General features: G+C 50.8%; 1 protein-coding gene across 1 annotated transcript in view; it reads left to right on the top strand.

Moving 5' to 3' along the window:
- Positions 1-24,330, top strand: part of GRM2 (glutamate metabotropic receptor 2) — an 81,765-nt gene extending 57,435 nt beyond the window's left edge. Inside the window, exons 4-6 of the mRNA XM_084633225.1 lie at positions 7,634-8,697; positions 15,519-15,693; positions 16,345-24,330. Coding sequence (XP_084489351.1) covers positions 7,634-8,697; positions 15,519-15,693; positions 16,345-16,418 — 1,313 coding nt within the window. The 3' untranslated portion in view covers positions 16,419-24,330. The remainder of the gene's footprint in view (positions 1-7,633; positions 8,698-15,518; positions 15,694-16,344) is intronic.
- Positions 24,331-24,395: the final 65 nt, after the last annotated feature.

Consider the following 24,395-nt stretch of genomic DNA (forward strand, 5'->3'; position numbering starts at 1 on the left):
TTGGTTGAACGTTGTGTTTGAACGTTGTGTTGGGTTCAGCTTCTTCTAATTTTCTGAAGAATGACCGACTAACTGGAAGGGTTATGAGACCATTTTCTTCAGCTGACCATCAGCTTCCCAGGCACCTTGGGCCGGTGCCACCTCCATTATTCCTTTCAATAATCTGTTTGAGTTTTTAATATTCAGCACCAAAATATTTGTAGTAGCTGATCACATATTTTCCTACCAGCTCTGCTGTTCCTCTGGGACATCTGTCTGAACAATCAGTTCCAACAGCAGTTCTGCTAGGCCAGGTGAGCCTGGAGAATTGGCCAGTCACAACTCTTCTTCCTTAGATTCAGCATTCTTGTCAGGGGCAGAGCAGTCAGATATAAGTCAAAGCAATTTAAAACCGTTCAGAGGCTTTATTCTGACGAGACTACATTGTATTGACCCTGTGTACAGCGGAGTCTTACCCCTGATGTATCATTTGTAAGAAACTCTGGAACACTGGTTTAAGATGTCAATGAGGAACAATGAGGACTCAGTCTATTCCAGTCTATTCTCCTTTGCGTTCTGGGTTTTATTCAGTCACAGGCAGCTAGGAGAAAATGGTGCTCTCTACAGGACTGACCTGCTCCTGAGATGGGCATTATACTGGCACACCGTGAAGGCCTGCGCTTGCTGGATGGAGGAGCCATCCAAGTGTTCTCCTGCAGGCCAAACTCATTAGATACCTGGTAGGATGATTATCACTCTATCAATTATCCAGCCTCCATCACTGTCATATCTGGCAGCATACAGCCCTTACTATAGCTCTCCTCATCACATCCCGGTGAGATAAGGAGGAGCCCATGTGTGACGGGTTCAGTCACAGAGACCCCTTGGGACTGTCACCTGATGTGCTGAAATTATGTCTGAGCCCATTTTCCCTGCTAGCTTGGGACTTCCAGAACCCTGCCTTGTTAAGTCAGACCCGCTAGCCTGCTGCAACACAGACCCAGGGTCTGGACCATGCTCCCAAAGCTGCAGACTTAACTGAAAATAGCTTAGCAGGTTACCTGTCTCCAGCACCCAGACACCCAGTTCCCAATGGGATCCAAACCCCAAATAAATCTGTTTTACTCGGTATAAAGCGTATACAGGTAAATTCTTAAATTGTTCACCCTCTAAAATACTGACAGAGAGATATGCACAGCTGTTTGTTCCCCCAGGTATTGATCACTTACTCTGGGTTTATAAATAAACAAAAGTGATTTTATTAAGTATAAAAAGTAGGATTTAAGTGGTTTCAAGTAAAAACAGACAGAACAAAGTAAGTCACCAAGCAAAATAAAGCTAAACATGCAAGTCTAAGCCTAATACATTAAGAAACTGATTACAAGTAATATCTCACCCTCAGAGATGTTCCAATACACTTCTTTCACAGGCTAGACTCCTTCCTAGTCTGGGCCCAATCCTTTCCCCTGGTACAGTACTTGTTAGTTTCAGATGACATCTCAGGTGGTAAGCAGGGGTTTTCTTATGACTGGCAGCCCCTTTTGTCCTGCTCCACCTCCTTTTATAGCTTTGACACAAGGTGGGAATCTTTTGTCTGTGCTTGTCCCCACCCCGCCACATCAATGGAAAAGTACAAGGATTAAGATGGAGTCCAGTATTATGTGACATGATCACATGTCACTGTAAGACCCCTAGTCTCCATTCTTCCTGGGTTGGCCCACACTGTACACAGGAAGGTTTGCAGATAAATAAACCATTTACAACCAATTGTCTGGGTCAATGGGAGTCATCAAGATTCTAAACCACCATTAATGGCCCACACTTTGCATAATTACAATAGGACCTCCGAGTTATACTTCATATTTCTAGCTTCAGATACAAGAATGATACATGCATACAAATAGAAGGAATATATTCAGTAGGTTATAACCTTTGTTATGATAGCTTACAAGGGACCTTTTGCACAAAGCATATTCCAGTTACAACATATTCACACTCATAAGCATATTTCCATAAAACACATGGAGTGCAACATCACACCATGCATCTCCACATAGTGAAATCCTTGCTGATCTTAAACACAAAAAAGAAGCTTACAAGAAGTGGAACACTGGATAAAATGACCAGGGAAGAGTATAAAGATATTACTCAGGCATGCAGGAGTGAAATCAGGAAGGCCAAATCACACTTGGAGTTGCAGCTAGCAAGAGATGTTAAAAGTAACAAGAAGGGTTTCTTCAGGTATGTTAGCAACAAGAAGAAAGTCAAGGAAAGTGTGGGCCCCTTACTGAATGAGGGAGGCAACCTAGTGACAGAGGATGTGGAAAAAGCTAATGTACTCAATGCTTTTTTTGCCTCTGTCTTCACGAACAAGGTCAGCTCCCAGACTACTGCACTGGGCAGCACAGCATGGGGAGGAGGTGACCAGCCCCCTGTGGAGAAAGAAGTGGTTTGGGACTATTTAGAAAAGCCGGACGTGCACAAGTCCATGGGGCCGGATGCGCTGCATCCGAGAGTACTAAAGGAGTTGGCGGATGTGATTGCAGAGCCATTGGCCATTATCTTTGAAAACTCATGGCAATCGGGGGAGGGCCCGGATGAATGGAAAAAAGCTAATGTAGTGCCCATCTTTAAAAAAAGGAAGGAGGAGGATCCTGGGAACTACAGGCCAGTCAGCCTCACCTCAGTCCCTGGAAAAATCATGGAGCAGGTCCTCAAGGAGTCAATTCTGAAGCATTTAGAGGAAAGGAAAGTGATCAGGAACAGTCAGCATGGATTCACCAAGGGCAAGTCATGGCTGACTAATCTAACTGCCTTCTATGATGAAATAACTGACTCTATGGATGAGGGGAAAGCAGTGGACGTGTTATTCCTTGACTTTAGCAAAGCTTTTGACACTGTCTCCCACAGTATTCTTGCCAGCAAGTTAATGAAGTATGGGCTGGATTAATGGACTATAAAGTGGATAGAAAGCTGGCTAGATTGTCAGGCTCAATGGGTAGTGATCAATGGCTCCATGTCTAGTTGGCAGCCGGTATCAAGCAGAGTGCCCCAAGGGTTGGTCCCGGGGCCGGTTTTGTTCAATATCTTTATTAATGATCCGGAGGATGGCGTGGATTGCACCCTCAGCAAGTTTGCAGATGACACTAAACTGGGAGGAGTGGTAGAAACACTGGAGGGTAGGGATAGGACACAGAGGGACTGAGACAAATTAGAGGATTGGGCCAAAAGAAATCTGATGAGGTTCAACAAGGACAAGTGCAGAATCCTGCACTTAGGATGGAAGAATCCCATGCACCGCTACAGACTAGGGACCGAATGGGTAGGCAGCAGTTCTGCAGAAAAGGACTTAGAGGTTACAGTGGACGAGAAGCTGGATATGAGTCAACAGTGTGCCCTTGTTGCCAAGAAGGCCAACAGCATTTTGGGCTGTATAAGTAGGGGCATTGCCAGCAGATCAAGGGACGTGATTGTTCCCCTCTATTCAACATCGGTGAGGCCTCATCTGGAGTACTGTGTCCAGTTTTGGGCCCCACACTACAAGAAGGATGTGGAAAAATTGGAAAGCATCCAGCGGAGGGCAACAAAAATGATTAGGGGTCTGGAACACATGACTTATGTGGAGAGGCTGAGGGAACTGGGATTGTTTCATCTGCAGAACAGAAGAATGAGGGGGGATTTGATAGCTGCTTTCAACTACCTGAAGGGGGGTTCGAAAGAGGATGGAGCTAGGCTGTTCTCAGTGATAGCAGATGACAGAACAAGGAGTAATGGTCTCAAGTTGCAGTGGGGGAGGTTTAGGTTGGATATTAGGAAAAACTTTTTCACTAGTAGGGTGGTGAAGCACTGGAATGGGTTACTTAGGGAGGTGGTGGAATCTTCTTCCTTTGAAGTTTTTAAGGTCAGGCTTGACAAAGCCCTGGCTGGGATGATTTAGTTGGGGATTGGTCCCACTTTGAGCAGGGGGTTGGACTAGATGACCTCCTGAGGTCCCTTTCAACCCTGATATTCTAGGATTCTATAGTCCTGAGGGTGCTAGGCATGGCTGGAAGGTTGGCATATCAGCCACTAGTTGTCCTGAGTTTATTCTCAAGACACGTTGCTCCATGTAATCTTCCATCCATGTTCAGGGGCCAGTTCTCAGGTATACTGGTGTGGGCAGCAACAGCTCCGTGAGTCCACTCCCTCTCCAGCTAGAGCAGAGCTGGATACATCAGCCCTGCTCCCAGCCCCAGCATAGGGGACAGGTTGGGTGCAGATCAGGGGCATGGCTAGTCTCTGCTTCCCAGGGCCCAGTCTGGTGTCAGTGGAGCTTCTGTCCAGCATAACTAGGGCACAGTTCCCCTCTCAGTAATCTTATGAAGAGTAACGGGAGCAGGCTTGCCAGAGAACCTGTATATACTTCATCTCCCAGCTTGGCAATCAAGAGACCACATAGCGGGAGAGAGATTGCAGACTTACCTATATTTGATTTCATATATAAGCAGCCTTGGGCTGTCAGGCTTATGTCGGGGAAGTTAGTGCTGCTTAGATGAATGTACTGTATTATCAGTCTCCTTGGGGAGGAATCTCATGGAGATAAATGTACTATTTTCATGTGACGTGTTTAATACCAACTTGAGATAACAGCAGAGGTTGGGGAGTGAACTGATTGTCAAGTTGAAAGGATGTACTTAAGCGAAAAGGAATATGCATGTTATTGTTAGGTACTATAATATTATAAAGGGGTGAATATAAAACCAAGGCACGTTGGGGGGAAAAGTCGTTGAATATTTGCTCAAATCTGAAAGTGAATTTGGATTTATGTGTGTTTGTGACCCTTTTGTGTCCCCATTCTGGTAACATCTGAGTGCTCCTTTACTAGTGCAAATACAGGAAGTAAATTTTAGCTTAAAGGCTGGAGCAGTCGCTGAAAACAAATTCCAGGTGGTATATGCAGTTGTAAAATTAACAATGTGCAATTCATATTGTCTTTGGTTAATAAGTCATGTGGCATAGTATATGTTCCCTGATTGGACAGTTTATGTAACTGACCAACAGCATGAAATGTGAATATTCAAATGTTCGCAATATAACTTCCATATCTAGCTTTAGTTACAGACTCATAAATTAGTGACATAACTTTACAAAGTGCACATTACAGATTACATTGCCGCATTTGTAAATTGTGCAACCTACAGGCTAAGAACTCTTTGCTGAAGGAAAATTGTGAATGGTTCTGAAAATATATAGCTTTGATAATGTTGGGATTTATTCGTGGACAGAAAAGGAAGTCAATTTGTTTGAAGAAATTACTTGTGAATTATTTGCTCAGCTCAAATCAGACATGCCATTGTGGCTTTGCAGTATGGTGGGGAAATGAGATTGTTAACTCAAATACATTAATTAACATGTTAAACATCACTTAGCATTTAGTGTGGGCAAAGGCAGAGATTTAGTTGGTTGAGGATATTGTGTGATCTAATTGTTACCCTTCTGCCAGGTGGAGCCAGCAGCAACAAGGGCTGGGTTCAGTATCTAGGGGTTCCTTTTCAACAATACAATGCAAACTGGCTTGAGCCCCCACCCAGTGACCTGGGACAATTACACACCACCCCCTGGGCACCTCTAGGAGGCAATACATCCCCTCTCACAAACACAGAGTCTGAGTGTAGCAAAATAAAAGGAGGGAATTAACTCAGCATTAATTTGGGAAAACACCTCAACTAGGGTTCATAAACACAAACCATGAGCAAAAGACCCACCCCCAAGTAAGTTGGGCAGTGTCCTTTTCCCCTCAGGGTCTTAAGTCCAGCAACCCAAGAGTCCCTTTAACATGCCCGTCCCTTCTCTGTACCCCAGTCACAGTTGCTGTCCTTGGCCAGTGCAGCCCCAGAGTTCAGAGGTTCATCCACAGAGTTCACCTCCCACCCTGTGTGGAAGGCAAAGGGGCTAAGGAGGCACCTTACACGCTGCACTGCTCGGGCACTCCCTCGTTGTCCCAGCGGCCGATTGCCACACCTGTGTGGAGCTCTGCTCTGGCCCTCTCCACCAGCTTCTCTGCTGGCCATTTGCCACGCCTCTCCCCCAGCCGGCCTGCTGGTCGCACCTCTCCATCAGCCGCCCTGCTAGCCACTTACCACACCTCTCTGCCAGCTGCCAACTCACCAAGATGTCTTCAGGTCCCCCCCCACACACTTAACACAGCTCTCAGTGATTTCAGCTGTTAGTGGGGGAGCCTCACGGCTGGTGCACACTGGGCAGTCTCTTGCAATAGAGACACTGTCCCAAAGTACGTCTAATACCTAGGTATCAGTGCTTTTCAGCTCTGCAGTGTGTAAAAAAACTCTCAATTGAGTCTAAATTAGATCTTTTATTATACCATGGAGAGAGGAAGGGTCAAATGGTGTCTAGGACACTTAACCAGGACTCACCCCATCAGGTACAAGCACCTAACCCCATCCTCACTCAACTCATTGGGCTTTGGAACCCAGGTTCCCTGCCTAGCGAGTGCTGTTCAGTTGAGGTTGAGTCCCTCCATCAGGGTATGCCAGGTACAGTTCTGCTGCCCTCAGTTCACACAACAAGGATAACAACCCTTCATTACTCCTGCCCCAATAACAAGGAGACTGGGGATCCAACACCAGCCACGAGTGATCATTTGGGCAAGCAGTCCCATTATGCTGAGCACCTAGGCAGGGTGGATGTGTCCATGCAAACAAGATCAGCTTGTGAAGTCTTTTTCCACAGCTCACCACTCGATATCAGGGGAGAGCTCATCCAGACTCTGCTTACATCATTAACAACTTCTAAAATGTTGGTCAAGGCAAAGCAAGTTGTGCTTTAGCACACCCAGAAGTGAGGTTGGGCTCCCGCATAGGTGACATCTGCCCTTGGAGCTAGGTGTCTCCCACACTTATGCTGGCGCTGATCGAGGTAGTGCACTAAAAATACAAGTGAAGCCATGGTAGCATGTGCAGTGGTGAGCGGTAGCATGGGCTAAGCTGTCACTTGGCCCCCATTGGTATGTACTCAGGGTGGCTAGCCCGGTGCCACTTATTGCTGCTGCCCATGCCACCATGGCTATACTTGTATTTTTAGCACACTAGTTCAATAAGAGCTGCCGTGAGTATGTCTACGCAAGCTGCAAATCACACTGCCAGCGCCCCGTGCAGATATAGCCACAGTCCCTATTGGGACCTACTAACTCATGTTAAAACTACACACTGACTTATCTTCACTAGAATCTTACCTCCTATTAATGACCACATGAGGTACTAAGGACACACCTTTTATCCCAGTGAAGATGCACCCTAAAGTTTCCTTCTCCTCATTAACGCATCCATGTAGCACATGCTAAAGTGCTACTCCCTTTGTCTTGCCTCAGGGTTTGGAAGATATTAATTAGGATAGGTCTGCGTGGCAATCACAGGGTGTGATGGCAGCTGGTGCAGACAGCCCTGAGCTAGCTTTGCTCTAGCTAGTTGGAGTATCGGGAGCAGTGAGTCTGGATAACATGAACTCACAGCACTCTTTTAAATCCTAGTCTAAACACGCCCCCTGAGGGAGGGTGGACGAAATGTGCCATGTTCCAATCTGTTGAGCATGAAACCCACTGGAAAAAAGCCCAACTTTCCTGTACATTGAATCTCTCGTCCTTTTCCTCCTCACCCAGCTCCATTCAGGCCAGCAGACACCAAAGGCATCGTTCGATTTGATCGCTATGGTGATGGAATCGGTCGTTACAATATCTTCAACTACCACAGAGCGGATGGGAGATATAGATACCAGAAGGTGGGCTACTGGGCAGAAGGGCTTACCCTGAACACCACCCTCATCCCCTGGGTGAAGACCTCTGTTCCTGTGTCCCAGTGCAGCGACCCCTGCAAGAAAAATGAAATGAAGAGCATGCAACCAGGGGACATGTGCTGCTGGATATGCATCCCATGCCAGCCTTACGAATACCTGCTGGATGAATTCACCTGCATGGACTGTGGTCTAGGGTACTGGCCCAATGGTACCCTGAATGGCTGCTATGAGCTACCACAAGAATACATCCGCTGGAAAGACGTCTGGGCCATTGGGCCAGTTACGATCTCTTGCTTGGGTTTCCTCTCCACCCTCTTTGTCTTTGGGGTCTTCATTAAGAACAATGACACTCCCATTGTGAAGGCCTCAGGCCGCGAACTCTGCTACATCCTCCTCACTGGGGTCCTGATGTGCTACAGCATGACTTTCATCTTCATTGCAAAGCCCTCCACCGAGGTCTGCACCCTGCGGCGCTTGGGGCTTGGAACCTCCTTTGCGGTCTGCTACTCCGCCCTCTTGACCAAGACCAACCGGATCGCTCGGATCTTCAGTGGGGTGAAGGAAGGGGTCCAGCGCCTGCGCTTCATAAGCCCCACCTCACAGGTGGTCATCTGCATGGCCCTCATCTCCTGCCAGATGATCATCGTCATCATCTGGCTCATGGTGGAGACCCCCGGCACGGGGAAGGAGACGGAGCCTGACAAAAGGTACATTGTCACCCTCAAGTGCAACAACCGCGACTCCAGCATGCTCATTTCACTGACCTACAATGTGCTGTTGATCATCTTGTGTACAGTCTATGCCTTTAAGACCCGGAAATGCCCTGAAAACTTCAACGAGGCCAAGTTCATTGGATTCACCATGTACACCACGTGCATCATCTGGCTGGCCTTCCTGCCCATCTTCTATGTGACCTCCACCGACTACCGTGTAAGTGATCCCTGCTGAGCAGAGTAGGGAACGGGAGGCCAGCAGCCTGGCTAAGTCCACTGGATTCCAGGGTCCTGCTCCTTGTTCAGTGGAGCTGGAGGTAGAGGGTTGAGGGTAGGTCCTGGACACTAGAAGACCAGCCTGCAGTTGGGAAAGCTGCCTGTGCAGATGAACAGAAGGGCAGTTGTCATAATTAAATTAGATCTGAGGACACTCTGGATTGTGGTTAAATACAGCATAGCAGGCCGCTAAGGGAAAGGAAGAAGGGCGTGTGTCTCTGAGGGAGGCAAATGGGAGAACATGGCTGGTAGAACATAATGCAGGCAAGTTCTGTGCAGGTTCCTTGCTATTCCAGTCCTGGGCCTCCATACCTGCCTGCCAATAAATCCTGATCCTGACCTGCTGCCTTCCTGCTATTTCAGCCCTGGGCCCCACATACAACCCTACCAATGCCCTCCAGCCTGACCTGCCGCCCCCCTGCTATTCCAGCCCTAGGCTCCACCCCAGCCCTGCCAATGACCCTCCATCCTGCCCTACTACCCCACTACTATTCCAGCCCATGGCCCCACACACAGCCCTGCCAATGCCCCTCCAGACTGCCCTGCCATCCCCTACCCCCAGTGCCAATGGTGGTTGGCCTTGTGCAGGACTCAGGGACCAGACCAAGACCAACACATTGGTTCCTCCTTTATTTGTTAATCTAAATGCTCATTAACCAGAGTCATCATTCAAGGGGGCTGATTTTCCAGCAGAAATGGCAAACCAGAAATCTAGAGGCTGAAAAAGCATGTCTGGAGAGGCTGTGCCAGACTTAGGCACCAAGTGACACCCAGGGAGCAAGGGGCACTCAATGTCTGAGAGACCCACATCTCCTAGCCCAGTTCCCCCTCTCTGGCAGCTCTGCAAATTCAAAGGCTGAGCCAGTGGGGAAACACAGCATTCGTCCCACTCCTAGAATGGATTCTGCCTGAGAAGCGGGAAGTGTCTAACCCCATTACTGATCACTGGCTCATTGCTGTAGTCTCTGACCTACAGGAGCTGGTAGTCCCGGAAAACACTGAGGAAATGTGTTTGCTCTCGTATTTCTGTAGACAACCAGCAGCACCTAGTGGCAGCTGAGATGAACATTAGAGAGTTGTACAGTGTCTACCAGGTCCTGTCCACCACTAGCCACTCTTCCGTAGAGAACAGTTTGAATGATGTACATTGGAGAAACACTTTATAATGCTGTTGCGTGGCAGGGAGGTCTAGTGTGCAGAGCAAGCGGCAAGGAGGCAGGAGACCAATGACATTTTGGGCTGTATAAGTAGGAGCATTGCCAGCAGATCGAGGGATGTGATCGTTCCCCTCTATTCGACATTGGTGAGGCCTCATCTGGAGTACTGTGTCCAGTTTTGGGCCCCACACTACAAGAAGGATGTGGACAAATTGGAAAGAGTTCAGCGGAGGGTAACAAAAATGATTAGGGGACTGGAACACGTGACTTATGAGAAGAGGCTGAGGGAACTGGGATTGTTTAGTCTGCAGAAGAGAAGAATGAGGGGGGATTTGATAGCTGCTTTCAACTACCTGAAGGGGGGTTCGAAAGAGGATGGAACTAGACTGTTCTCAGTGGTAGCAGATGACAGAACAAGGAGTAATGGTCTCAAGTTGCTGTGGGGGAGGTTTAGGTTGGAAATTAGGAAAAACTTTTTCACTAGTAGGGTGGCGAAGCACTGGAATGGGTTACTTAGGGAGGTGGTGGAATCTCCTTCCTTAGAGATTTTTAAGGTCAGGCTTGACAAATCCCTGGCTGGGATGATTTAGTTGGGGATTGGTCCTGCTTTGAGCAGGGGGTTGGACTAGATGACCTTCTGAGGTCCCTTCCAAATCTGAGATTCTATGATTCTATGAGACCTGGCTTCTGATCCAAGTCATTTCTCCTGCCTGTAGGAGGGGGGTAACGATACTGCCTTACCTTGATGGGGTGCGAGGTAGGCAGTGACGCTTTTTGAGAGACAGCATAACCAGCAATGTCTATCGCTAAGGTTGTCTGACCCCTTCTGTTACAAGACCCTGCTTTCAGTTGCTTGCAACTTTGCGAAACTTTAGCTCACTGGGGTGAAATTTCCCATGCTGGACGTCTGCCTCAGGCTGATTTTTTGGGGTGAAAGTTGCAGCAAAAAGGTTTCAGCTGTTCCCAAGACCGAGATGAGGAAAGATGGGCTGGCCTTGCTCTTGTTTAAAAAAACCCCGCACATGCATTTTGCTCGGAAGTGTAGCGCCTCCATGCATTGATGCAGGGACTTGAAAAGGGGCAGGGAAGTCACTCCACCGTCACGGCTGTGCTTTTTTTGCCACCTCTGTGAATATTTGCTCAGATTTGGCCAAGTTATGAGCCTCTGAATATTTCAGTTTCCATTGGCTCAGTGAGTCAATCTGCGCTGAGCATGCTTCAGCCCAGGGCCTAAGCGGAGCAGGAATTGCTTTGCAAGCACCCTCCTGCTCCGATACAGGGGCTGCTGTCGGCTCGGGAGCAGAACTGAGAGCTGGGAACCCCCTCTCTTCTGTGCTCTCGGTGACACCAACCCACACTGGGCCCAGCAGTGAGGAGGAGAACTCAGACCACCTTTAAGGCAGAGGGATGACAAGCGGGTCCTGTGGGGAGAAGGGGGTGACGATGGGGGGAAGCCGGGGCGTGATGCCAAGGAGAGGTGAGGAGGACTGGGACATGGAGCTGAGCAGGGGAAACTGGGATTGGGATGAAGACTCAAGGGCGAGGCAGGAGGAAACTGAAGCTGGGACATGGTGCTGAGAGGATGTGATGGAGACAGTTACTCCATTAACTCAAGAGGCCGAGGTCTGTGCAGTGAATCTAAAAGCTGCTGGTGATCCACCTGGGTGTCAATATGATTCCATAGGATGGATTGTTTTTTCAGTTGGCTTTTTAAGAACACAAAAAGCTAAGTTAAAAGAACATTAAGGTTGCAAAGTCAAGCACTCAGAAGTTACCATGCACAACCTTAATTAGCTCCCCCCCCCCCCCCCGCCCGTAGGCACTATGATGCTGACTTGACTGACAAGATCAGGTGCTAGTTTTTCCGCAGGACCCCGTCCCCATTCAGTGCACAGACTGGGCAGTGCTCAGGGAGTGAATCAGGGTCCTGTGGCTCATGTACCTATTGTCTTGAGGACCCTGCCTCATTTGTTGCAGAAATTGGAAGGCGGGTCATGAATGAAATGGGACAGTAGGAAGAGAAAGGGAGGCTTTGTGGTTGAAGCAGATGAATGGTGCCATGGAGCATTGGAGTCTATCCCTGCCTCTGCCACAGATATCCTGTGTGATGCTTGGCAAATCACTTAATCCAAACTCATCCCACGTGATCACGATAACTAATTGCACGGTCTGCATTTTCTTGGTGTCTGACTTGAGACCCTAGGGTCTGAACTGCAGAAATGCTGAGCACTCACAGCTGTGACTGAAGCCAAAGGGAGCTCAGCTCTGAACAAACGAAATGCTAAATTCTCTGAAAAAGCAGATCCCAGGCATCTCAAATTGGGCACCAAAAATTAGTGGGTGCTTTTGACCTCACTATGTCTCTGTGTCTCAGTTCCTCAGCTATAAAATGGGGATAATAATATGCCCGCATCTCCCAGGGCTGCTGTGATGATAAATTCAGTCATATTTGTGAATCACTCAGCTATTACAGCGATGAGACCCATAGAAAAGCCCATGCGGAAACGAACAATTCTGTCTCCAGAGCAGGGTTTGGATAGTGTGTGCAGTAACTAAGAGTTGGGCCACACATTGAGCAGTGAGGATAAAACAAAACATTGCCGAACTGCTCATTAATTGAGCACCATCTGTCCTGTGCCCTCAGTGAGGAAAAAATACTATGTGAGCATGTAATTAGAGCCTATCGTAATGCGTACGGTGGTTGAACTAAGGTTGCCCAGGCAACCTCAATTTTGGCATGTCCTAACTTCCGAGCGCTTGACTTTGCAGGTTTTCTGATGTAATATAATGCTACTTTCAGTGACATTTAGTGCAGGCGACAGTAAAAACCCTCCCTCTGCAGCAAGCAGCCTTTAATCTGGCATGGGCTTAGCATATATGCCATAAAAATCCAGACCAAAGGAGACGGGTTAAAACTGATGAACAGATGACAGGGGCTGAGGAAGATGTTCCTGAGATGACAGAGGGCCTTCTTGCGTGTGTAACCTCTCCAGGGCAGGGAGCGCCCTCCTTCCATGTTTGCAAAGCCCCAGGCGGGCAGGACTTTAAAGACTTGTCTTGGATTGTGGCACTTTGGGGAAGGCTCCGTGTTTTTGTTGCATGTTTGTATACAGTGGGGTCCTGTGGCTGGGTGCTACTGCAATACAGACCAGTAATAACAATAATCATTTTACAAGTACTCAGGTGAAACCAGGAACTCACAGGGGAAATCAGAATCATGCCCTTAAAATCCAACTTGCCATCCCTGGAAATCCTGGCCTAAATTGCATGGATTATTCACCATGGCCCCTGGAATAGAATGACATTCCTGCTTCTGGAATAACAATTGATCTACTGAAGCCTTCCTCTCTCCCCAGTGTCTGTGGGTGATCCGAAAGGTCCTGCCCTAGCTCCTCTGCTCCCCTGAATACACTCTGAGTATGATGATTCCCTGTTGATTTCAGGAGAGTTACTCTGGGGGAGAGGCAGACCCTCTGCTTTTACGTTACGGTATCCCTGGTGTCAACTGGCACCTCTACGGCCGTGTCGACCTGAGTGAAAATGGGATGTTTTCCAATCATGTCTGCGCCATTCAGTTCCCCTGGAAGACACTCGGAGCTGGTTGTTGCTGTAGCTTTGGGGTTCTAGTGTTATGGAGGGACTCAGTTCTGCCCCTCCCTCCCCGAGAGCTCACCTTGAGTGGTTCTTGCTCCGTTTGTCCTGGGATAAAGCAATACTCGGGGCCACTCATGAGGATGGAATCAGGCCCTTGGCGATTAGCACCAACAACATTGCCTAGGAATGTGTCAGGAGTAATTGCATAGCCCTGGCTTTCGGACCCTCCCTTCGCTCCCCACTAGCCAAAGGCTGCCAATGGTGCTCACGGCTGTGCTGCCTGACACCCTTCTGGAGAGAGGGTGGAACTTTGGATGCAGCTGTTGGGAGCTGCTAAACTTCTCGGTATGGCCATGACACTGCTGCTGCAGGAGCCATGCAGGACTCCTCCTTAGTTTAGCATCAGTCCTGCAGAGCTGAGGTGCTAAGGGCTGGAGCACCAGGGTTAGCTGCCCCCTTCACCCCATTTTATGGAGGGTTGGCATTTCCCTGGAGAGCTTGCTACAATCAGGGCTCTCCTGTAAGCTGGGTGTCTTGGCTATGGAAGGATTTGCCAGCACTGTCTGGTTTCTTGTCTGTGCCCTTAGAGGATCATGCAGGCAAAACTCCCACTGAAGGCAGAAAGAAGCAGGAGTGCAGGTTGCATGCAGCATGTGAAATGTCATGAAATTTCACATGATTCTAAGACTGTGTGACATGTGAAATGTCATGTGTGGTAGCAGGAGGGGAACTCTTCGTACTCGGAGCATCAGCCGAGATTCAAAGGAGAACGCTGCAAGGGGTGCCAGCTTCGGACTGCCACACCTGGAGAGCTTGAAGCTGTTCTGCTGAACGCCAAAGAGGATGAGTAAGCGAGAGCCCCCAGTTGAGCTTGGAGCAGTCACTTGCAGGCTTCGGGCTGGTGCGGAAATGAACAACAGGTGGAAGCGAATGCTGCTAAAGGCTAGGGGAGTACGGGAGCTCAGGAGGCAGGTGGCAGCATCCCCGTATGCACTGGGGCATGTGACAAAGCCTCAGGCACATTTTCAAAATGAGAAAGAAACCTTTCGACAGTGGCCGGCTCAGCCTCCACCCACACGGAGCTCAGGGACTGCAACTGTCAGAGGCTAGTGTCCAGAGGACAGGGTAACATGGAAAAAGTTCAGGAAACCTGAGGTCCCTTAGATCATGGGGAGCTAAATCCACAGCTGGGGCTCGATCCTGCTAAGTGCTGAGCTGTCTGGTCCATCAAGGCACTCAACACACACTTATCAACATTAATAATTGCATCATCTGGGGAAGGCAGTGGGGCTAGTCTTGTGCTTACGGGCTTTGAAGGATCAACAGCTTTGCATGGCTTTAAGCACTAAGCAAAATTTGGTAGATTCATCTAAGCTCCACCTGGAGTTTTTGGAGCTGAAATTCAAGGTGAAACCAAAGGGCGGGTCAGGGTGTGTGTGTGTTTGTGCACATATGAATGCATGCACACCACCCTCTTCTACCCAGTTCAACAGATCACAACCAATCGAGTTGTCTGCATGAAACTTTGCAAACCAAAATGGCTGCATCTGTCCTCTGCTGTACTGTGGGAGTATCTGTAGAGGGCTGGAGTTTGCATCTGTTTAGGATGTAGACAAGAGGCCGTGTCTCTCAGATCAGATCAGATCTGTTCAGTGAGATCAGGAGATGATAGGGGCTAACCACAAAGCTGAAGCTGGATCCAAACTCCTGCAGAGTTCAGCGTCGGGGCTTTGGTTCTGCCCCATTTCTGCTGGGGTGGGGAAAAAATAGAAACTGTTCCAAGGAAGCTGGTGGGTGGATGTCCCCTCTGAGCTTATGCCAGCTGTGCGGGGGTTTGCAGGATGTGTAGCCAGGGACAGTGCCTTCGGGCAAGTCAGACGCTAGGTATGGCCTTTACTCAGTGGTGGGTTGGATCTGAGCACCACCCCGTCGTGTGTGTGTGGGTGGGTGAGTGGCTGGGTGTGTTTCACTCTGTCTCTCTGGGCTGATGTCTCCCATCTACTCCCCGCAGGTGCAGACCACCACCATGTGCATCTCCGTTAGCTTCAGTGGCACTGTGGTTCTCGGCTGCCTGTTTGCCCCCAAACTCCACATCATCCTCTTCCAGCCCCAGAAGAACGTCGTCAGCCTCCGCGTGGCCGCCAACCGGTTCAGCGTGACTGCAGCAAGCTCCAGCCACTCGCATGGTGAGTGGCTGGCGGCCCCCCCGGCGCCACTCCCTGGCCCTTCCTGGGCCTGGAGCATGGTGCCTGTCCTCCTGGGATAGGAGGCCTGTCGCCAGAGGGCTGAATGCTGTGGGGGATGGGAGCACGGCCCTCTGACCCTGGGCACCAGCTCCCTTTGGAGAGCTTTGCAATTCAAATATCAGTGGCCAGTAGAACTGAAAATGTTACAAGCCATTGAGTGGCCCCCTCCCTGCACCCTCCCTGTAATGTCATACGCTTTGTGCGGCTGCTAATGCTGACATCTCCTGCATGTTTGGGGACATGCATGCCTCCCTGACGTGTAATAGCCACTGCCACCTCCCTGGGGGGAGGGGAATCTTTGCAGGACAGGAGGGGATGGTCGCTGAGAGGCAGGGGCAGGCACCCCCAGTTTGTGGGCAGGGTGAGAGGGGGACATGCCCCGGAGGGAGGAGGGGACAGCCCCGGGGCATGGGCTCAGCAGCAGACTGTGCCCTCAGCCCCATGGCTGCATGTGGGGCTACAGCACCTGCTCCAGGGTGCTCTCTGAAGGCCATGGGGAAGACAGCGGGGTGCGCCAGGCAGCAATGGTGAGGCTGGGACCCAGGCCCAGCTGCTGTTCCATGATGCCTCTCTGTGTTCTTCCCCCACCAGGGTCGGCCTCTCAGTCCGTCCCCACAGTGTGTAACGGCCGCGAGGTCGTGGACTCCACGACCTCGTCCTTATGAAGCGCCCCGTGGCCCCATGGGCACGGGCATGGTCCCCAGCACAGACCCCCGCACGAAGGGGCAGGCCTTTTTCGTTCCCGTTGGGCCTTTTGTTTCTCAAATCTGCACTCCCAGCTGCTCGCCGACGCCGTCTTGCTTGCTGGGCCAGCGTTCCCCAAGGAGAGGTGCTGTCACGTGAGAACTGGGTGCCCCCTTCTGCTGCCCTGCTCCCCCGGCGTCAGCTCAGAAAAACACAACCCTGCTGGGGCGCTCGTGATCGTACTGAATGGACCCGCTGGGGCATGGAGGAACCATGCCCTCTCCCTGGGGAGCCAGCACTGAGCCAGGTGGATCCCCTGGCAGGTCCACCCTGTGTTACCTCTTGCTGGCCAGATTACCAGAGAGAGCAAAACCCAAGCATCTGTACCTCCCCACTTCTCTCTGCCCTGGAATAGGGTCAGGGGAAAGCCCACAGATTCCCACTGGCTGCTCCGATCTCCCCCTTCCCCTCCCCACAAAGGAAGCAGGACCCTCCCCCCCTTGAAAGAGCAAATACCAAGGGGTCTAAGGTGCTATGGCTTGAAGAGAACAGACAGGCCCTTCTCAAAGACCACGCTGCCCAGCGACGCTGGGAAGGAATTCAGACTGAACTAGCCAGGGGGCTCGGGGCTGCTGCTGATTTTGCCAGGAGATCCCTGGTTGGAATGCGAGCCCCCTGCCTCCTCTGAGTTGAGAGAGACTCACTTTGAAATGGACAAACAGGTGCTTCCAAATCAGAGATTTCTGAGCAGAGAGCTCGCTGGGGCTGACCCCAGGAAACCGGGCTGAACCCATGATCCTCCTTCTGACGCATTACCTGACTTGGCTAGAGGGACTCTACCCAGGGTTGCCTCATGTGCGGGACTGTAGGGTTTTGTTTAGCAAGGACAGTCAGGGACGGGCACAGTGGCTAGCCAAGGAGCAGGGATAGGGTGAGGGGCCCCCGGGAACCGGGGTGAAGAGTGGCACAGGAGGGCTGCCCTGTCAGTACCTGGTGTGGGACACTGACAGAGGAGGGTAGCAGGGGCCTGAAACAACTTCTACAAGTGGAGAAATGATGATGTATGAGAACAGAGGGAGAGACCTGAAAATAGGGGGCCAACCAGACGCAGAGAGCGAGTGAGGATCCGGCAGCCTGCAGCTCTGGGGATGACTTCAGGGGAGCTGTGTGTCCTGCCCCGGGAGACTGGGCCTTTAGGGTGAATGAGTCCCACAACACAGAGAGGAACCAACCCCCAACACATGCTTCAGGCCCGCTACCCAGGAGGGTGGGCGCAGCTGCTGCTCAGGGGGCAGGGGAGAGGGGGGCACGGCCTGCTGCTCCCCACTTCCACAGGGGTTTGCATCTGTTGTGTGCTGGAGCCATTGACCATGCAGCCTGGTGTCCAAAGGTGCTCCCCGCTCTTTGCCCCTACAGGCAGCAAGAAAACAACATTCCCACTGCATTAGGCTGCCCAAGGGGCCATTCCCCCAGAATGCCCACATGCCCTTCCTGAGCGGCAGGATGGGGAGGGGTCGGTCTGATTCCATGGAGGGCCAGGGTGCCTCAGACCACTCCCATTCCTGACCCCGCCGGGAGCAGCCTGACCATGACATCGCCCAGCAACCAAAGTTGCCCAAGTGCTGGTGCAGCAGCAAAAGCAGCAATAAACCATCTGGCTCTGTGCTTCACAGCTGCCAAACGCTCCGGCGGCAAAGCTGCTCCCCTGCTTTGCTGCAGTTTTCTTGGCACCTTCATCCACCGAGAGCCAGCAGGTGAGTGCAAAAGGTACCACTCTTGTCCAGAGCTGCTCGGAGCTTTTCAAACAGCATCATTTTGCTCCCAAAATTGCCTGTTTTTGCTGTGATGCATAAATCGGCCCAAGAGACTTTTTTTTTTAAATGATGCTTTTTCCCCCCCAAAATTCAAACTATCAGGTCTCAATATTCTTGTTGTTGCTGGAAGACAACTAGTGACATTGCCAGAGCCTGGAAGAGGGGAAAGCAGGTTCAGTGAGGGTCTTTAAAACCCTTGTTATATTTATTGTAAGTCCCCACTTAATTCTAACCCCTGACAGACCCTTGGGAGAAAAACACTCTTTGTGAAAGGCTCAGCATGCCCCAACCTTTCAACTGAGGGCTGAGAAAGCTGCCATTCAGGTTCTCCATTCCTCCAAGGAGTTCTCCAGCAAAAACAGGGACATCATCATAATCCTGATTACTCATCATCAATATCCCACTCGTACCTGTCGGAAGACAGGATACTGGGCTAGATGGACTACTGGTCTGACCCAGTGTGGCCGTTCTTATATAGCTATTCTTGAGATTTGTAAGTGGAAAAAACAAGCAGAGACAAATTCTTACAGGTCTTCTTTATGTGTCAAAAAGAATCAAAACCAAAACATTAGAGCCCGTCGCAGATACAGAATTTGTATCCACATCTGATCCGTGATCCACAAAAATGGTTTGCAGGTATCCATGGATATGCAGGACTCTACAAAAAATCCCCCAGTTTTAATCTTTAAAGGAATACACTAAAGTACATTTCACACTGAATTATGTTACCCATTATGGTTACAAGTGACTCCTAGGATCAGCGTAAAGAATCAAAAATTGGTGTCTGGTTTTTTCAGTATGTTTCCTTTTTACATTTGACAGCACTTTGTGTAGAGTTCCCCTCCTTCCCCACCCCATATGTATAGTTATTTTCCTGTTGTTTGTGTGGGTCTTTCTCACAGCCCCAGGGAGACATTTAGAAGGAGGAAAATGGGATTTTTCAAAAGTCCCCAACCTTTGTGGAGGGACACAGGTAAATTACTCGTAACTATTTTTGTTACTCAGTTAGATTTCAAGTTGATGAGGTCCCTGGCATGATGAGGTGAGCACCTGCCCTCTTGCCCATTGGCTTGGATGGCTGAAATAGGACATGCAAGGCAGTGCTCAGAGGAGAGAGACAGGATGAAGTTATTGGCACAACAATTTGGATCCTTATTGAGAATTTGCTAGTGGTTAGTTTCACAGCAATGGATCTTCTGCCTTTCAAATGCATTCAGATGCTGAGCTGCTCTTCCTGTGTCTCAAATGACATCATTAGCCAGCACTTCCTGTTAGGAATTATCAGTATCAAGGCCCTGGCAGGCTGGGTAGTGCTAAAGAGGTCACACCAGTATTTTTCAGCTAATTGATGGAAAAATCCGTGTTTACTGTAGAACTATAGAAGTATTTAAACCAGGTGAGTTATTAGTTATTTAAGCAAACGTGCTGCTGATCTCTCTTAAGAGTTTTCTGTGGGTCTCACCTTTTTTCACAGTAGCCCCATGATGTTGGTGCTAAGCGCTAGAATTCCAGTGTTCGTCGCTGTGCCCAGCCCTCAGCCGTGACACTGTGCCAATGTCCTGTCCTTCTGCCAATGCCCCTTCCCACCACACCATCCACTGCTCCAGCAGGACGCCTGTTAGCACCACGGCTCTTCCTGACGGCTGGACAGGCACTAGCAATTAGCCTCCTGCTCCACTGCTTCTAGTCACTAATCTCCCCCCACCGGGAGACAGCCGCGCATTCCTGCCTTCTCCCACTGTACCCGTAGCCACTGGCACTCGATGCAAGGGAGATCCTGAAAACCAAATGACAGGCTGGGCTGGGCAATATAACTCTGTATCTCGTGGTGTTTTTTTAATTTTTATAAACTATTTATTGGAAGGAGCCTTTTGGCTGGAGAGAAAACTATAATAATTAGCCGGCTGCTAATGAAAATGTACGTGTTCTTTGGCCCTTGACTAGGATTATTATCATTGTGACACACGTATTACAAGCCAAGCAAGTTTTTAAGCGTAGATCTTTTTGTGACCAAGTTTGTGGTTTTTGTAATTTAGGTAAATAAAGTGCTTTTTTTTTTAACGGACGCCCGTAGGTGCCATGTGGGCCTCTCCCTGGAGTAGAAAGCAAGAGCTGGATGTCTGTGTCTTCTTGGCAGAACTGCATGGCTCCAGGGCCTGATTATGGAGTGGCAAGGTTCTGTGAGTCAGGCAATGTGGGGTCAGGGCCCTGCTGTGCCCCAGCCTGCGTGCCACACCTTGGGCGAGTCACGTTATCGCTTTGTGCCTCAGTTCCTCGGGCACGGGGGGACCGGACACCCTTTGCCCTGTGGACGCTTCAGAGTATGGGCTGCCCAACAGGGCTCCCGGCCCAGCTGCCACCTCTCAGTGTCACCGTACTATGAACAACAATGCAAAGTGTTGCAGCACCAGGTCAGGTCAATCCTCTAGGCACTGAGGTGCCAGAAAGGGCAGGTTATGGGAGCCAGGCAGAAGGCCCTAGGCCTTCACTTTAAAAATCAAGGCAGCACCAAGCTTTTTCCTGGGGGTGAGAAAACAACTCAGTTGCTAAAGCAGAAAAGCAACGGTGGCCCACTGAATAGCTCTGGGCACTGGTTCTTGGGAGACCTGGGTTCTAGTCCCGGCTCTGTCCCTGGCCTGCTGGCTGGTCTTGGACCTCAGTTTCCCCAGCTGTGAAATGAAGATAATGCTACTGAGCTGTGTAAAGGGCAAGGCAATAGTATTCTGCAGCAGGGCAGGGGCTAATTATGAACTCTTCCCCTCACCTGCCCACACACACTTCCCTCCGCCAGAGCAGGGGAGGGAGGAGGCTAGGAAAGGGGATGGCAGCATACTAGGCATTTGGGCAGCTCACTTGCCAGTAGCAAGGGCCAGCTGTGCTTGTGGGAGCTTCAGCCCTCTAGGAGGCCAGGACTGATCCAGAACTGCCCTCTTGCATAGCCAGCTGCATGGGAGACACACACACACACCCCAGTTTCCATGAGCCATGGGCTAGACTCATGCAAAGCCAGCGACTTGCACTATGACCCCCTTCATGCTGACCAGCCCAATGCCTTAGCCAAGTATTACAGCCTGGCTGGCCCTTTAAGGGGAGGGCCTAGCAACCCTCCTGAGCTGGCAAATTAATTATAATTCGTGACAGAAGCTGTCAAAGGGTCAGGCAAGAGAGAGACTCCCTCCAGAGCAAGCCAGCCAGCCCTCTGAGAGGAGGGAGGGTCCCCCCTCGGCTGGGGGAAGGCAGGCTCAAGTGGGCTCGAGGGCTGGAGCTAGGCCCTGAAAAGAGGGTGCGGAGCGCCAGGGGCTCCTGTTGCAGCAGCAGCAGAGTGAGGAGCTGGGAGAAGTCTGCAAGCCCAAGGTGAGGCTGTATTTACAGACCACTAGGCAAGCCCCTGGGGCTGTTTCCCGGAGGAAGGGGCTCAGGGAAGCAGCAGCATGGCTAAAAGGAACAGCACTCGCTCTTAACACAGGGACCCTGGGCAGCACCCGAGCAGAGAGTGGGGTGAGGTTCCTGGGCCAGCCACCAGGAGGAGGTGTAACTGCCTCAGCACCAGCCTGGCAGAGATCAGGGAGGGAGGTGGTTGAGGGGCAGGAGTGCATGCTGGGATGTCTGGACTGTCAGCTGTACTTCTGTCACCCTATCTGGGTGTTGGCACAGATGGGCTGGGGTGGGGGGCTGCAGTAACAGAATCAGGCCATCCCCAGGCCACCGTACTGCTCAACAGAGGGCACTGGGGCAGAGCCCTAGCCTGGCACCAGGAGGTGCTAGTGATGATTCCCACTGCTTCCACCAGGGCTCTGCTTACCCCTAGCAGAGGGGCACCTGTGCACTTCCAGGCTGGAGGCCAAAGCCCTCGTCCCACCAAGTTTGATTTCACTCTCTTTAAAGGCAGCTTTCAGGTCCCAGCTTGCAACCCGCAGCCGTGAGATGCAACACCCCCCCCTCCCCCCCACTGCCCTAGCAGCAGAGGCAGGCTGCTAAGCCCATACTCATGCTAAAAGCAGTGACTTTTCCAAGCCAACCCCAGGGGAGGCAAGAGCTAGCTTGCTCCCCTACTGGGGATGGAGGGAGAGGGGGAGAGGAGGTGGAAGCCACCCACAGTGCATCTGTCAGCAGCCCCTTCCTCCCCTTCACCAGGGCCCTGGCTCATGGCTGTAAGCCTGGATGCAGGGAGCCCTTTCAGTGCTGCGCTGAGTCCTCACAGCAGAGGCTGCAGCTATAGCTCAAGGAAATCATTTCCCCTCTCCCTCCTTAGTTTTCCCTTCCCTAAAAGGATGCTAATATTTACTTGTGGCCTACAGCTGCAAGGATGGAGCGAACTGAGCTACTGAACACTTGTGTGTGTTCCCTGAGGGCTGGCACTCCACAGCGGGCCCTGGACATCTGCCTGTCAAACTGGAGACAGCTAACTTTCTCTAATGAGCTTTCCTTGCTGCCCCACGATGCAAGGCACACAGCTGTCTTTCACATGTACAGCAGCCAGGGGCTGTGAGTCGCAGAGACAGCACAGTGGGACAGGGCTAGCTCCACTGGCAACTTGAAGCCAGCGTTTGGCTAAGGCAGGTAAAAGCTCAGGCCAAGGCTGTGTCTGACCTGCGGCAGGGCAAACACTAGGTCCTCAGTTAGTCTCTGCCAACCCAGACGTTGTGCTCAGTGACCCTCTAGCTCAGGCTGCGAGGAGGGATACCAGGGGTTGTTTTACTCTTATCACTGGTGTTCATTCCCCCAGGTGCAGTATGCAGGGAGGCCCAGCCCAGGTACAGTACCACCCCAGGCAGAGCCAGTGCAGCTGGGCAGACACAGCTGTTGTAAGAGCTGACGCACAGGAACAGAGCTGGCATAGGCGGCTGAGCTGAACTTATGCCTGAAGATCCAGGAGCAGAACTATTGCAATAAAAAACCCCCAACCCTAAGCTAGCACAGCCATCAGCTCTCAGATAATGAGAATAGCAGCCGAGAGCCCATGTAAGAGTAGCATGCAGGTAGTCAGTCACAGCTTTTAGGCAGTAGCCTGCAAGGCTTTAAGGACCAGCTCTGTTTAAAAGAGCAAAACACCTAGTGGCACAACTGTGATCAAAATCTTAACTACAGGAGGTGGTTTTTAATGGTCCAGCTTTTCTAGCTTAGCACTAAACAGTCTAACCCCCACTGCAAGCTCCAGTTTGATCAAATGCAGAGTTTAGAGCTGCTCTTCTTGGAGACAGATCCCAGGTGGAAACAGACATGAAAGCACTTAATTCAGTCTCCGAGGCTGCGGCTGCAGTTAGCCCAGATGCATTTCAAAATGCCTCAAGTTTTGAGCCAAAATGAGTGACACTTGAACTTTAGTACATGAGCAGCCATGAACAATAGCTTCCAAACCTCCCTTGCTGGCACCTACAACGGAGATCTACATCATCAGTCCAAAACTCTGCAGCACAGAGACCAAGGGAGAGCAAAAGAAAAACAAATCCACCCCCAGATTGATCAGAATGAGCTAGGGCTCATGCCGAGATTGCACGCTATGTTTCTGGAGTAGATGCATTCGAGGCCTGTCTCCTTGTTTGAATAAAGCCACTAGAGTCTCTCCAGATCTGATCCACAACCCGGGCCCCCCTGCAGAACTGAGGTCTGGATTCTTGTGGTGGAATCTACAGGGCTTTGATTATTCCGGACTTTCGGTGTGGGAAGTGCACGCACACAACCTGAGGGCTGGTGAACATCCCTGAGGCTAAGCAGGAAAGGGAAGAGAGAATCCTGGGCCCTGCCACAAGCTCCAACATCTGGTAGAGAAAGAATTCTTCATGGGATCTCGGCAGGCAGAGACAGGGCTGCCCCTTCCAAGGTGCCCTTGAAGGTCATGGGCCATTTGAGTGAGTGGCTCTGGCCTGTTCTTGAGAAGGGAGGGAGACAGACTGGGGCTGCCATGGCTTAGTCTGCATGTCCATTTCCCCCCCAACCCATCCCCTCCCCTGCAAAAGCCAGGTCTCAGCTGCTCACACCTTTGGGACAGGTTCTGCCGCTGGCCTTTTGGGGGCAGGAGTAAGTTTGTCCCGAAGATCCTCCCCCCTGCCACGCAGCTCTGACTGCTGAGTGAGGGGGGCTGGGCTTTTCTTCATTTCATAGGTGGCCCCTCCCTTTCCTCTGGTGCCCAGCCTGCAACTGGCC

The sequence above is a fragment of the Lepidochelys olivacea genome, assembly GCF_965140295.1.
Source record: "Lepidochelys olivacea isolate rLepOli2 genome assembly, chromosome: 7".
NCBI lineage: Eukaryota > Metazoa > Chordata > Testudines > Cheloniidae > Lepidochelys > Lepidochelys olivacea.